Source organism: Xiphophorus maculatus, chromosome 1, assembly GCF_002775205.1.
Source record: "Xiphophorus maculatus strain JP 163 A chromosome 1, X_maculatus-5.0-male, whole genome shotgun sequence".
NCBI lineage: Eukaryota > Metazoa > Chordata > Actinopteri > Cyprinodontiformes > Poeciliidae > Xiphophorus > Xiphophorus maculatus.
The window spans coordinates 4,133,737-4,150,307 of NC_036443.1; the positions used below are offsets into that span (position 1 = coordinate 4,133,737).

General features: G+C 39.2%; 1 protein-coding gene across 3 annotated transcripts in view; it reads right to left on the bottom strand.

Moving 5' to 3' along the window:
• LOC102225728 (laminin subunit beta-2-like) overlaps nucleotides 1–16,571 on the bottom strand; it is a 52,328-nt gene that overhangs the window by 29,434 nt on the left and 6,323 nt on the right. For 2 of the 3 annotated variants that reach the window (XM_023332355.1, XM_023332351.1), the window contains 2 exons: nucleotides 8,589–8,668; nucleotides 1,707–1,876 (listed from right to left, as the gene is read on the bottom strand). In XM_023332355.1, coding sequence (XP_023188123.1) covers nucleotides 1,707–1,876; nucleotides 8,589–8,652 — 234 coding nt within the window. In that variant the 5' untranslated portion in view covers nucleotides 8,653–8,668. Of the gene's footprint in view, nucleotides 1–1,706; nucleotides 1,877–8,588; nucleotides 8,669–10,162; nucleotides 10,302–16,571 lie in introns of those variants that run through there. The other variant, XM_023332358.1, reaches the window with a different exon arrangement.

Genomic DNA, 16,571 nt, shown 5'->3' on the forward strand with positions numbered 1-16,571 from the left:
ACCGTTTTAATATTTCAGCATACGGATGAAATCTTCAATAACATGTAGGCCACAGCAATAACACGACTCTGCACAGTGAAACCAGCAGCTACACAGTCAGCTTCTCTAAGGGATTAAACTGATAAAGTCATTGGTGAAGTGCAACCAACAAAAATGATCCACTGAAATCTTGCTTTGATTTTGGACTAATAAGCCCAGCAACTAAAGACGTTATAACCTGAAAGAGAAAATGTGACAAAAACAGAGTGTGTGTTTAAAGAGGGTGGAGCTGTTAGTGAGTTAACACCTGGAGGGGCCTCACTCATCAAAACTACAAACAAACAGACAGATGAACAATTACAGATGAAGTAGTGGTGAGTGACTGATGGAGGAGCATGAAAAGAGAAAACATAACTGCAGTTTGTCTTTTCCTCCTGACAGGATGGCTCCATATGCACTGGCTTACAAAAGTATTCATACCCCTTGAACTTTTCCATATTCTGTTACCACAAACATAAAAATATATTTTCTTCAAACTTTATGTGAAAGACCAACAGAAAGTGGTATACAATTGCGGAATAGAAAGAAAATTATACATGATTCAAAACATTTTTGCAAATTAAAAAATGAAAGAGTGTGCAAAACTATTCAGCCCCCATTTTCTCTGAGGGCAAACAATTATCTTCAGAAGTTGCCTGATGACGGCTAATGACTAAATAGAATACACTTGTGTGTAATATAATCTCAGTACAAATACACACAACTGTACACCTACCGAGACGAGGCCGTCCACCTAAACTTCCAGGCTGAACAAGCAGAGCACTGAGCAGAGAGCCAAGAGGTCCATGGTGACTATGGACCAAACACAGAGATCCACAGCTCAGGTGGGGGAATCTGTCCATGGGACAAGTATCAGTCATGCACTGCACAAATGTAGTCTTTATGGAAGAGTGGCAAGAAGAAAGCCACTGTTAAAAGAAAACCATAAGAAGTCCCATTTGCAATTGTCCAGCAAACATGAGGTCAGACCAGAGCAAAATGTAACTTTTGGCCAAAATGCAAAAAGTTATGCGAGGCAGAGAATTAACATTCTACATAAGTCTGACCACACAATCCTCACTGTCAGATGTGGTGGTGGCTGCATCATGCTCTGTGGTGCTTGTCTTCAGCAGACACAAGGAAGATGGTCAGAGTTTTGGGAAGATGGATGAAGCCAAATTCAAGGCCATGTTAGAAAGAAAACCTGTTGGAGTCTGAAAAAGACTTGAGACTTCTCACACCGCACTTTTCAGTTTTTTATATGTAAAAAGGTTTTGAATTTAATTTATAATTTAATTTGTAATTTATAATTTCTTTCCACCTTCACAATTGTATATCACTTTGTGCTGGTCTTTAATTCCAATGAAATATATTTATGTTTGTGGCTGTAATATGACAAAATATGGAAAAGTTCAAGGGGTATTAATACTTTTGCAAGCCACAGTAGTATGGAGTACTGATGAGCTGACAAACAGGTCAAGTTCAGGATTAAAGAAATTCATTTAAACCAGCAGCTCATTCTGACACAGCATGCACAGCAATTATGAGCTAAACCGAAATGATCAAAACTGATCTGAAATAATCAAGTGCAATTATCCCGTTTTACTTCCACTTTTTTGCTTGGAGTTTTCCTTCAGGGTATAAATTTTGCTCCACTCTTCCCAGTGAGTGTGCACTCATTTCCTCACCTGCAGGTAGCTGACAATGCAAAACTGCTCCGGTCCGTCCAGACCGCATGTTGAGGTGGCGGTCAGGTTGACAGCTCGTCCAATCAGAAGGTTTCCGGTTGCAGGGTAACAGCTTCCGTCGGTGCAGCCGTGAGGGATCGACGGAAGCCCCTGTCCAAATGCATTCAGAGCTGCAGACACACACACACACGCCAACACACACACAGTAAAACACAACGGCTTGTAATCATTCTACCGTTATAAGATTCTTCCATTTATTAATATAAAATTGAACACCACAAGAAAATACAATCAATCAGCTAACTTGTTTCTAAAATGGTTTATAAGTAATGCTTTCTACACAAGTTCAGTACATTTCAGATCAAAGTTATATGATAAGCAAATAAACATTAAACTTTTCTTTACAGCATGTAGAATAAACATGCTGCTTACGCCTTTTTGTCAGGTCATAAACAGATGCTGATTGTGACTTAATAGGCACAAAAGGGTATTTTACTCTGTCACTAACATGTGTGTTAATTACAAGTGACATATTTGACAGGTAAACATCACTTACTTTCCATATTGTTTGTGTTATATGTGCGTCGAAATAATGTGAAATATTCATGTTTATATGGCACTGGAGGCTTTCCATACTTTTTCCATACTCTTCACTTTGATGAATTAGAGATTTAACAAAAGTTAACAAAATTGTGTTCACATGACCGACAATGACTTTATGAGTTTGAAATCGTCTAACCACAACAGTAATTGTCTTATTTTGACCCTGCTTTTACTAGGCACTAGATCTAAAATGAATCTTTGTTTTGTCACAATAATGAAGGTAGGAAAGGCATCTACTGGTGTTAAGATACTGACTGTTCATAAGTGCACAAGACAACCCCACTTTAAAGAGTCTTTGTTCCAAATAGTCTGAATGATCTCTGTAAAAATGTCTCTGTTTGTTGGATTTCATTTTGTTCAGAGAACATAATTTTAGTTTTACAGATGTACTGAGCACAGCTGTTTTCTGCCACAAAAAACATTTTCCTTAATTAAATCACTCAAGTCCATCTCATCATCTCATGTCTTACTATTTTAAGTTTCATGATAAACTGAACATCAACATACTAAGATATGTATCTATAAAGAAACTTCATGTCTTCTTTCAGAGAAGGCATGATCAAAGAATTGCATACGATGGAATATCTTCAAAGAACTTCATCTGTTGATTTGGAGACAGATGAATAGGAAGCCAGGCATGCTGAGGCATGATGGGAAAGTCATGGATGGTTTCAAATGGAATCAAAAGTATCTTCTGTGAAAAAAATGAAATACTGTAGCACTTTCTCTGCTCACTAAGAGCATCTCTCCTCAATGTGGTAGTGAGAATTGCTTTCCAATATGTGATTTATTTTTAATAAAGATAACACAAGTTAATGAAATGAAACATTTTTTATGAGATGACATCAGTGGTTTTTGTTTGTTTCTTCTGTTTTTATTGTACTTAATTCCTGGTATAATCACCTTTCATCCTCAACACTTTATGTCACTCAATATGCATTATGTCCTATAATTCCATTCTCTTTTCAGATGGATGGAGTGAATAAGAAATACAAAATACTTTTTTTTTTACTTTAACAGCAACTGTACAAATTCTAAAGAAGATTTAGTTATTTTCTCATTCTCCCCTTGTTCTGCTACATCCTAGTAGCCAAAACATTGGCTTGTAGAACTCGTGGATACAAATGTTATTGACATTATGAGCTCCATTATAAAAATTACATACTGTTCTTTTGAAATGACTGATTCATTTTCTTTTCACTTTTTTCCCAATAACTGCCCTCCATAACCTACCCAACTGATTTTCACAGCCTACAGAAGGTATTAAGAGACAGAGCGTACAGGCAGGGCTGACTCTGCTGAACCCTCAGTAGCCAATAAATATATATTTTTTTTTACATATAATTTTGCTGATGGCCTTTAATTATTAGTAGTTTTCGCAGAAAAGCGGTCAAAGTCAGTAGAGGTACACATGCAGTAAAAATGGGAACACCTTCTCTTAAAGAGGCAGTATTACATATTGTCCAGCCACATAGTTCCATTCCATAGCCCAATCAAGTAACTATGTTGCCTTTGGTTGTTATAAAAACGCTGAATGTATCAAATATGACTTCAAAGAAATTTGACTTCCTGATTAAATGCCTTGAAATTGGGCTTCTGTCTCTTTGAAAACTCCTGCTCTTTCTGACACTCCTCTATTAACCCTTTAACAACGTTTTTACCAGCGTTTCACTGAGAAGCAGCTCATATAATGAGCTCAGACGATTCCCAGTTCCACCAGGTGTTTGCTAATTACTGCTGGCTAATCTGAAAGAGCTGGACAGGGGCGTCATGGACAAGTGAGCTCTGTGAGGCAGAAGCTGCTGTGAGGAGGAGCTTTCTCCTCGAAGGTGGAACTAGGCCCACCCAGGTGTGTTCCACTGGGAGAGAGGCAGGGCGGCATGAACAAGGCAGCAGTCTATCACAGGACAACACAGAGACACACAGGGCAAATAACACACTGTGGAGGGAAGATGAAGAACACTTGCAAACTCCACAGGGAACGAGCCCAGGATGGGATCAGACTGGGACAGGACTTTCTTCCTGCAAGGCAACAGTGCATGCACTGCAGCCTCTGTGTTTTTATGTTATTGTAAAATATGAAGAACCAAATTTACTCATGAAGGTCACACATTGGTAGCAGCAAATCGTTAGAAACTTTTTAAATGCGCTGTGGGAGCCTTTATGTAACTTGGTACTGGATAAATAAACATAGCTGAATTAAAACAGCCGCTTTTCAAAGGTGTTATGAATGAATTACAGTTGCAAAGCATTTGGAGCATGCAAAAACGCAGCCTATAGTCAATATTGTAAATTTACATGGGAAGCTTTTCTTTTAGCAACTAGATAAGCCAGGAGAAAAAGCCAAATCTGATTGGAGAGGTTTGAAAATTAGGAGCGCTAGATTTATCAGCATGTCCCTCTGGAGAGAGATTCTTCTTTTATGAAGAATCTAAGCAGGACTTTATAAAGCTGTGGACGTCAAGTGACAAGTATTAAAACACTAAAGCAGTGAAATTCATGAAAAAGACTCGCACTGTTCATGCAGTTCAACAAAAAGAATGATATTCTGAAACATATTCTTTCTAATCCTGTGAAATGTTATAGACAAACGTCGCTATGGGATGCCATTTAAGTTACAAAGTGAAAAACAGTAATATTTAGAAAAATGGGGATAATTTGTCAAAGTATTATTTTCACCATGTTATTTATTCATTAATAGATGTCAGTTTCAAGCTAAATATTTAGCTACAAACTAAATATTCATCTACAAGCTAAATACTTGGTTCAGCTATTGACCCTTTGCACGTGACGTCAAGCTCTTCAGGACGCAGCCATAACGGGCGTCAAAACAACCTATGCACTCCTTTAAAACCTGTCAATAAGCAGATAGCTAGTAGCCTAATACCACCTCTATTTATTCGAGTTCATTTTAAAAATGGTCATAGGACGCACAAACAGACAAAGATGCAGCTTTGCATCAGCACCAGCTGTAAATCATAAAGTTTTAGCTCTGAGCTAAATTTAGCTCTGAGCTAAATATTCACATCCAATAAGGATGTGTATTTCCAAAATAAAAGCTGGATCTTCCAAACCTCTTTATACTCCTCCAAAGTTATTGTCTGTGGAATGTTTTAATCTCTTTTACAACCCTGAATAAAGAATTTCTTCCAGCCATTCAGAACAAACACACACACACACACACCCACGCGCACACGCACACACACTATTGTAAATGCCTTGGCTGGTGTTCAAGTACAAGGTTCAATGTGAAGGATTTTCTGAATTCCTGTGAAACCTCAGCAGTGGCCGACTGACTGGAATGACTAACGTTTTTGAGTCACCTTTCAGGAAGTAGGATCAATTCCACAACATTGGGCAACAGTGTGCCCCAACTTCATGAGCTATCTATTTCAAATGTAATAACGACAAAAGACGACAAAAATCTGAGAAATATACTGACTGCAGCCAAGAGACACCCAGGCCAAGCAGAAAATACAACTCAGTGCAGCTATGAGACTTCAACAGAAAGCACAGATACGAGAAAATCATAACAAGGTCAGTTTCAATTTTATCAGTGTTGAGGCTGGAAGTATCAGGCCTTGGTCCCTCCCTTCTATTCAAACAACCCCGACAAAGATTACAGAGCTTGATTGAGAGCTGCAGCAGAGTGTCACCTGACCTCACTCTATAGGTATTACTTTACACAACAGGTTCATTCTCTGGTCAGACTACCCAAGTAAAGCTCCATAAAAATTCCACACACAAAAATATTCCAATCCCTGAAGATAAAAAAAAAAGTAGATTTTTTTTTTTGTTTGGTCTATTGTGTCCCCTTTTTCACACAACAAGGAAGACAAGCACCGAGATTATGATGTTTATAAATAAATAATGAAAAGTATGCTCAAAACAAGCACCAGAGAGAAGAAGAGAAGCAGTGATTAATACTAAAAGTATCCTGAAGGCAAGAATTTCTTTTTATCTTGGCAATTAATTTAATTTCTGATTTAGTGCTTCCATTACTTCTGTTTGTTTTGCATCATTTCAATTTTTCACCACCACACAGGTTGTTGCTGGTGATTGAGACAGTGATAGGGGTATCCTTCAGATGTGTTGTGATCTGTCTGTGCTCCTCTGTCTAGACACGTACCCCTCAGCTTTTCTCATAAATTAGCCTCAGTTTTAATCACCGACTGAGTTTATGTTTCGACACAGACCACACACTTGCTGAACGTATGCCTATATTAGAAGCTTCGTGTCTGTTTTTGTCTAATGGATTTCTTCAAGTCTGCTATACCGAGACATATTTGAATAGTGTTTGAGGAGGTAATTACGAGGCTAAACCACTGTGAAACTCCCATGAAGCTATTTTTATTCTTTGAAGCGAATTTCGAGCCTCTGAGCCAACGGAAAAGGCTTCAGGTTCAGTATTGTTAGTTTATTCTAACAATAGAGATTGTGGTTCTCTGCTTGGTTAGAACATTTCTTCTGTTGTGATCACATTGCTGTCGGATCATGAAGCAGGTACAGAAAAATGGTAAATGGATAAATACACAGCCTGACCGAAAAAAAGGCGTCAACTGAATTTAACTGAGCAAATAGGTATGAGCTTTCTATTGGATAGATACTGCATAGGCAATTGTCTTCCAGCTGGTGCAACGAGAAGCTTTTCATTTCTTAAACAACCGTGTGGAAGAACACAACCTGGCTAGAATCATTTCCACACACAATGTGAAGGGCACTCAAGAGGTTGGGACTAAACTGTTGTAGTCATAAGAAAGCCACCGGATACTGAAGCTAACTGGACAAACAGGCTGCAATTAGCAAGGAAACATAAAGGCTGGACTTTAGAGCGATGGAAGAAGGTCTAATGAGTCCAGATTGACCCTCTTCTAGAATGATGGTCACATCGCGATAAGAAGAGAGGCAGATGAAGTGGTGCAGCCGTCGTGTTTGGTGTCTACTACCACTAGGAATGAGCAACCCGCTGTGATCTGGGGTTGCTGCAGGTGGGCAGGTCCAGGTTCAGCAACATTATGACGTCAGCTGATTATCTGAACATACTGGATGACCAGGTTAGTCCATCAATGGATCTTTCTTCCCTGATGGGACTTGGACATCTCTGAGCTAAATTCAGCATTCCAAAATGACAGTGCCAAGCTTTATCGAGCTTAAATTGTGGATCAGTCAGCAGAGTCCAGAGCCCGATTGAGAATCATTGGGATGTTCTGCAGATGACTTTGTGCAGTTTAAAGAGCTTTTTTCCTATAATTTCTTTTCTGAATGGTCTAAAATACATAAAGACTTTTTCTACCTAACTTTTCATATTAGGCAAAAAGGATTTGGAGGTCAAAACGAACTCTAAGTAGCTGTTTAATTGTAGTTTGTCTCCAGCAGTGTGCTTGAGACCATCTGGTCTGTCAGAGTAGCACGTGCCACTGGAACATATCCACCCAGGAAAAGTTACACATAAATATCCCCTAAGGCATAAGCCTTGTGTATACAGCAAGAATGCAAGAACGGAGGAAAAAGTCACTCATCAGAGGCTCAATTCCAGGTGTCAGAGCCTGGACAGAACTTCTGGTTCTTTAGCTACTCTATACTCACAAAACAAAGATTGTTCCACATATCTGCACCAACGTTCTTTGAACTAAAGTCCAACTTTATTGGACTTTACCAGTATAAGTGTCATTAAAGTTCACTGCTTCTATTCTTACACAAATGCAGACTTCTTCTATCTGGTTAAAGATTAATATAAAAGCTGAAAGAAAAGACAAGTGTGTGCAGGTGAGTTTGATCAGGTGAGCTCAGGTCTTCAGGTTTGATCAATCCATGTGTCCTTCAATAGGACACATGCTGCAATGTTCAGTTCATCAGGTAAAACACAGATTAAAATCAGCATTAGTGGTGCAAAATATATCAGCATCAACATCAGTATCGACCGAAGGGGGAAGGGAGGGAGTTGACCGTGTGGTATTTGTTTGGTCATCTCACAGTGATAGTGACGCAGTGCAGGTTGTGCGGTTGTTTTTCACAGAGTGAGATGGATGGATTAATATTTATAACATATGTCAATATTGGTTATTGTTCATATCAGCAACATTAATATCAGACATCAATACTGACCCAAATTTTCATAACAATGAATCCCTAATCAGGATATCTTATCTTTACACTGGACATAACATCTGAACGGAAAATCCCAACACAGTGGCACCAGTGTCACAATACGCAGTCACAAAAAGTTCAGTTTTAAGAGCAAACCTAAAATAGTGTCAAACATTTATAAATGCAACTCACCCAGCACCAGAAGGCTCAAATGAATCATTTTGATGGGCATCTCAATGGCCAAGAGGTTGGACATGTGACTGTCTCTCTGTCTGCAAAACACACAAATAAAGCAATAAAGTAAAGAAATACAAAGAAAAAAAGGATAAAGCAAGTCAAAGTATTTTTTTTTAATGGTTTAGTTTTTTTTAATTCAGAGTTGCTGAAACCAATGTTCGTGCTATGAGATAACTTGAATGTATAGTAAAATGTAAAAGGTGAAGAGATGATCCATATATTATCTATAGGTGCTCATCCTTGCGGGGCCATGGAGGGTCAATGCCGCTTTCTGAAACATTGGGTGAGTTGTCATTGGTACTGCCTGGACAGAAAGCTAGTCCATCACACGGTAACACAGAGATGCACAAGAAAAACAACCATACACTCACTCACACCTAAGGACTATTTAGAGAGACCAATTAAATGCAGGAAGAAGGCAGAGTGCTCAAAGAGGGACAAACTCAAACCACCAAATATGAAAAATTTAACACCTTGAAATTGGGCCTCTGTCTCTTAAAAAATCCTGCTCTTCCTGAAACTCCTGTATTAAACTTTTAACAACGTATTACCAGTGACACACTGAGAAGTAGTTTGTATGATGAGATCAGCAGATGTGCAGATCCAGCTGCTAATTGCTGCTGGCTAGTCCGAAGGAGCTGAGTGGGGGAGGGCAGCTCTGTGAGGCAGAAGATTCCCCAAAAAGAGGAGGAGATGCACCTTTGGTCCCTCAAGCCGTTTTGCACAGCTTGAATAGTTGCCATGGATATTAAAGGATTTCTCAAATATGAATGAAAGGAACAATGCAACATTCCGTGTATGATTTTGATGAGGGAATAACATTATAGCATGATGTAAAGCTCAACAAAGTCTATTTTACATATTACTGCCCCTTTAAACTAATTTGAACTGAACTAAATTGAAAAATGACATAAAACTATATTTTACTCATGACCAATGAAGAGACATCAATTTTGATCTTGAGCAACAGCAAATTACAGTGTATACATGTCATTACTTTGTAGGGTGTTTTATATAGCTTAAAGGTTCCTGATTGTGACAGCAGAAATAAAGTAGACCACTACTTAAAGAGTGTGACCCTGTTGTAAACTCTACCTCCCCTCCTGCTAAACACACTGAGTGAACTGCATCAGGATCAAAGAATGACATAACCTGTCTGTGATAATTGGCACCAGGGGCTCCAGAGCCATAATCCCATTATGATATCTCCATTTTCTATAATTCCTTTAATTAAACAGCAGAGATTAGTCAAGATATACCATTTGATATAATAACTGCCCAAGCCAGTAACTAAGCAACTGAAGTAAAGAAAAAGAAAGCAGTTCCTCTGTGAAAGCACTATTGTTAAATTTTAACAGCTACATAGTTAAAAGTTTACAGTTTAGCTCCACGTGACGTAAAGGAGTGGCGACAGCACCGGGTCACGTTTTAACCCTGAACTCACAGCATCAAGCTGCAGAAACAACAGGAATACGGAAGGTTTAGCAGATCTCCACATAAACATCAGCAACGAGTGAGACCATACTCACACAGTGCCGGGTCACCCCACTCTGCCCTGCGTGGTCAGGAGCTCTCCCTGTGTGTCTCTGCAGCCCTCCGTCTCTTCAGACTACGGCCTACCAGTGCACGTGTGCAGGTCCTGGAACCCGGCATGCGTGCATTTACGCGTGCATGAACATGCGCCCCAGAATGTGCAAAACCAACTTCAGAGCATAACTGGTGGCAGCAATGTAAAAACAGAGGGAATGCCGCTAGCCAATGGGAGCACAGGGTGCCGGACGGGAACCCCTTCATTCGTCTCCTCCCAACACTAACCTCCCCCCCCGCCCCCCACCCGGCTCATCACTGGGGCACAGGCGGCTATTCTTATTCTAATTTCTCTGTCAGTCTCTGGGCCACTGCCTGAAAGAGGGGAACGGTCTCCAGGCCTTTGGAATGCACCACCCTTTTCTTCTGGACACTCGGGGAGAGTGAGGCAGAGGAGGCTTGAGGAAAACAGAGAGAGGAAGTTAAAGAGAGGAACAGAGAATAAAAGGAGGAGGGGAAACTAAAAGCAAAACTAGAATTAGAGAAGATAAAAAAGAAGAATTACACTACTGAGGGCAAGGAAGGTGAGCCTCAGCCACAGTCTTAAGTCTTTTAGAGCTTCCAACAGGTTTTACATTTGACTCCATCCATTGTCCTATTTACAACTCTGACCAGGTTCCAACAAGAAAAGTATTTCCACAGCATGATGCTGCCAACATCATGAGTCATTGCTGGAATGGTATGTTCAGGTTGATATGCAGTGTTACTTTAATTAGTGTTTGCCTAAGTTTAGGTAGCATTTTGTATGTTCAGTGCCAAAAATCGTCCATAAAATTCTTCACTTCTAATGCAGATTTAAATTTCAAATATGTTTTTATTCAACTGTTTCCGATAGGAAATATAAACAAATAATATAAATTAGGTAATAAATACAGTTGGAGCCAGATATTAATGTAACAAAAAGACACATACACATTTTTCTCACTTATCTCAGTTACATTAGGTCAAACCTCTCTAGTTACAGGTCAGTTAGAATTACCTAAATTATTTCAATTTGCTAAATACCAGAAAACTTGCCGAGAGCATTTTTTTTTTTTTAGAGATATTTTGTAACTTTCCTTGATTTCAAATATTTACATACATTTGGTGAGCGTTAAGGATAACTGTCTTCTAAACTGTATGACTTGGGTCAAACCTTCTTGGTTCTCTTCCACAAACGTCTGATAGGTTAAGTGACACATTGCAGTTAATTGGAAGAAAACCTGCACAGCTGACGGAGCTGTGCATCAGCAAACACCGGATGCACACGTGTTTGCCGGATAGTCTGAAGGAGCAAAGTGGGGGAGACGTGGAGGAGGGCTGCTCTGTGAGGAGGGCTGCTCTCCTCAGACTGCAGCTCCGAGGAGGAGCTTCACCTCGAAGGCGGAGCTAGGTCCACCCATGTGTTTTTCACAGATGAACAGTTGCCATGGGAGATTTAAGGATTTCTTAAGCATGCATTAAAAAAAATCAAGGCAACACTCCTGGTATAACATGATGTAAAGCTCAAAAAAGTTAATTTTACATAATACTGCCTCTCTAACAGATTGCTACCGAGTAGCTTTATCTACACATTCTGCCACAACCGGCCCTTTGAAGACATTTGTGATCTTGATTTGGCCCGAGATAAAAATGAGTTTGACACGCCTGCCTTAGAGGCTGAAATGCCTCCTTGCCATCATCTTAATTTTTAGGACCATCCAGCGGCTTTATCAGTTAACTGAGGGTAACTTTCCAGAAAATACAAACAGTTGAAACTTAAAGTAGGTGAGTTGAAGAAACAGCTGGCTGAAAGCAAATGATTTTGCTTAATTATTCTTTGTCGCCGATAGGTGGCTAAACTTGTTTCAGCTGCTCTTAAAGCTGCATTCACTTTCCTCAAAACAAAGTTAACCTGAACACCCAGTCAGAAAGCAAGGTCAGCTCTTTATAAATGTCAGCAAGCCAGTTAGATAGTTGCTGCCTCCAGCTACACAAAACTAACAGAATAAAGACTAAAGACTCAAAAAATACATCACTTATTACTCTTTACAGTTAGACTGTTTTTTGCCATAAGCATTAAATAATTACAAAAAGTTGTTGCAGATCACCTGAGCTGTCTGGCAAACACCAAATCTGTTGAGGTCAATTGCATGACCTAGGTTAGATGAATTGATTAGACTGGCAGAATGGTGCATGTTTGTTCACATGTGCTTAGTATGTTGCAGTATGTGCTGTTGCAATCAATCAATCAATCAATCAAATTTTATTTGCATAGCACATTTCAGCAGCAAGGCATTTCAAAGTGCTTTATGTCATATCAAACACAGAAACACAATGCAACATAGAATCAACAATCAAAACACGACATTAATTCAGGTTCCATCAATAAATTTGTAATTGATTACGTTTCAAATACAATCCTAAACAGGTGGGTTTTTAGTGGAGTTTGCATCCATAGAAGGTTTACCTGTTACACTCCTACTGTGTTATATGGAACAAAATACCTATTGCTATTTTTATTCTCACTCACGCTCACAATCACACAGTTTAAAACGATGTAGACAGCATTTTAATGGGCTTCTGGCACAAGGCTCCGTACACCTCTTTCACAGGATTTTGAGCAGGGACTCCAAAATGCAATGCATCATGTTGTGGGTGTGCAATTAAGCAGAGAACTGGGGGGGGAAAAAACGATAGGCGAGAACAAAGCAGCACATTCTGCTCTGTAGCGATGTGACCTTTGGCATCGATTAAAGTGGGACATGGAGGCTCAATGTGCCACTGAGCAAACACAGAGGAGGAGAGAGAAGCTGTCTACACAAGCTCTGCACATTAGCAATGGAATTATCTCACTGTATTGAAGTTTTATGTTTCAGCAATATATCAGGTGACCTCAAAGAGTCTCAGGTCTTATTCAAAGACACTGCAGTAACAAATCTTAGGAGTTTTTAGTTGAGGGTTAAGCTGTATTTCAACAATGCCCGTACATCCATTCATTGTCTACACAGGTTATACCTGCCGCTGCCTAACTACAGCAGTCAATGGGAGAGAAGTGAACCCAGTAGGGCAGGAGAAGCGGCTCTATCGTCTATCGATGTTATTTGCGGATATCGATTGTGCGTCAGATTTACATGCGAATACAAAGATTCCAGTTCTGGACTTTTGTATGTAAAAAAAAAAAAAAGCCAATAAGTGCATTCACAAACTTAACACCTTAATATCTATGTAAGTACCTAATCAAAAGTAACTCGTTGAAGTCCCAGCCCTACATTTAAAGGGGCAGTATCATGTAAAATGTACTTTTTTGATCTTAATTATAATGTTATTCCTTCATTAAAATCACACCTGGAGTGTTGCCTTGATTCTTTTATGGTGGTTTAAGAAATGCTTTAATCTCCATGGCAACCATTCAGCTGTGGAAAACGCCTTGGTGGATTGATCGCAGCCTTCCTCAAACCTTCAGTTTCCAAGCTTCAGAGCTTCTGCCTTACAGAGCAGCCCCTCCCCTCTGCAACTCACGCCTTTAGCTCCTTCAGACTAGCCAGTAGCAATTAGCAGAACTGCACATGTGCTGAGCTCAATGTACAAGCTACTTTTCAACTAAATTCTCAAGGAAGGGTTAATAGAAGAGCCATGTGATGACTTCCTGAATGCAGAGTGCCAAAAAGAGCAGAAGTTTCTAAAAGAGACAGAGGCCCAATTTCAAAGCATTAATTACTTACTTTAATTTATTTTAAGTCATATTTGATATACACAGCATTTTTATAACAACTCAAGGTAACATAGTTCCTTGATTGTGCAATAAGACGATACTATGTACGTGAAAAATACATAACACTGCACCTTTAACACATTAGTCAAAAAATGCATCATGAAGAGAAAGAAAACATGAACATGTCACGCCTATATACAAGTGACAGATCTATGAAAAAAAGTGTGGCATGCTATTCTTCTTAACAGTTTGTTTTAAATGACGTCACAACCATGTACAAAATGTGTTGCCTTAAAAAGCAGCATCACCTACTTCTGCTCAGAATGAATGACCTTACTGACTGAACTCCAGTTATTATTCTGAGCACACATCTTTAATAAATAAGTCAGTTATTCGAAATCGGCAGCATACATGTCATAACTGTCGAGTTTTTACAATGCCTACAAGTGTAATATATGCAATGTAAAAAAATAACTTATCATAAAAACAGTGGTGGACATGTACTGAAGACAGTGGTATTTCACTGCAGGCAGGCTAAACCTTTAATCGACAGAATAATATATAAAAGTATGGAAGATGACACTTAATGTGCGAAGACATTAAAATTACAAGAGCACCAGGTTTCATTCTGGGAACTTTAGCAAGCACTCAATCTCAGCAAGAAGGTGAAGCAAAAACCAGTTGAAGGTTCAATGCCATAGTTGTGGCATCTGCAGCGGGCTCAGACAAAGCAAGCTAATCTCAAGACTCTAGTCCAAACAAACCACAGGCACCACATCCATGAACAGCATAACCCGATAAGGTTGGCTCTGTGTGCGTCTCTCTCTTCTGAGCTTGTCTGCAGAATTAGCAAATGAATGTACTGAAAATACTCTGCAACTGAAGAAACTGTCAAGGTACGGTAAAAAAAGGCTGGGCAGGAAGTGGGATCAGATCCTGCAGATGAGATCATACTGGAAGTTTGCCCTTTTTTTTACAGGGAGATGACTCACTTCCCTGGAAACTTTAGATTTTAAGTAAGGGTCTATATTCTCCATTGTATATAGTCAACACACAGACATTGATATTTCCAGTTGCTAACTGAATTATTTTTGACAATTGTAAATTCTGCTGAAAAAGGCCAACTCTGATCATTTTGTCTTAGTTATTTAAAGGGGCAGCACATAGTGCCAGTCTGTAGCACAATCAAGTAACTACGTTAACTTCAGTTGTGACAAAAATGTTATAAATATCAAATATAACTTCAAAGAATTTTGACTTCTTGATTTAACACCTTGAAATTGGGCCTCTGTCTCTTTAAAAAGAAAAATCTTGCTCTTTCTGAAGCTCCGCCTTCAGGAAGTCATCAACATGGCTCCTCCATTAACCCTTTAACAACATTTTTACCAGCGTTTCACTGAGTAGTATAATGAGCTCAGCAGATGTGTAGTTCCACCAGGTGTTTGCTAATTACTGCTGGCTAGTCTGGAGGAGCTGAGTTGGGGAGTTGTGGGTGAGGGGCGCTCTGTGAGGTGGTGGCTGCTTGGAAGCTTGGAAACTGCAGCTCTGAGGAGAAGCTGTGCCTCGAAGGTGGCACTCAGTTTACCCAGGCATTTTGTACAGCTGAATGGTTGCCATGGAGATTAAAAGATTTCTCAAATTTGCATGAAAGAATCAAGGCAAGACTCCCGGTATGTTTTTGATGAGGGAGTAACATCGTAACATGATTTAAAGCTCAAAAAGTCCATTTTACATACTGCCCCTTTAACGGTAAATTCTGGTATGCAGTTGCCCTACAGATACTGGGTGACGTCACCTCTGCTCCGAATATAAAGAAATATTAAAATCAATCAAATGTTTAGAGTGCTGTTAATTATTCTGAGCTAAAATCTCAATCAGCTGAAATAAAATTCAGCAGGTCAAAGTTTTGTAGGAATCAGATGTCTAAAATCGGACAGTAAACTTCGATCCGTGTATCTCTAATTGACGTTACAACCAGAGACGTGATAACAGACATGTGCATCAGACGTGTTTATCCATAACTATTACTGTTAGAGGCTAATAAGAATTAGATTAATTTATTTTTTGCTAAACTATTAATGTTACAGATCCAAGACAATGCGAGTGGTAGATCTATTGTTGTTTATTTATTTATTTGGTTTGCTTAGAGCCTCCTGCTGTGACTGATCTGATTGTTTGGTGAAGGAGTGAAACAGTTTCTCTACCACAAATTTAACGTTTATATTTACATTTTTTTGTATGTAGTCAACTCGGAGAATATTTCTGTTATTTTTGTAAGTAAAGAAAATACCCTTTTTCAAACCAAAAAACTCTCCGCGAGTGCTTTTTACTTTGAGTGAGTCGAAAGCCTCCTCCTGAGAAACTACTCTGGCATTTATGGTTTTTGGACCTTCTTACGATGCAAGAGTAGCCACAACAATTATTGAATTGATGATCAAAACATTTAGAGCAATACATGGTACAACATGTTGTACCACTGCTTTCACCGTCCATTAAAAAAAAAAAAAAAAGGACTCAATGATGAACATAAGAGCTGGCATTCACAATCACTTGAAGCAAACAATGGGTTTCCAAGCAAGAAAGTCTCATCTGAAAGTAAACGATAATATGAAGAAAACACAGCCATCCATCTACGGCAGGGGTCTCAAACTCCAGTCCTCGAGGGCCGCAGTCCTGCA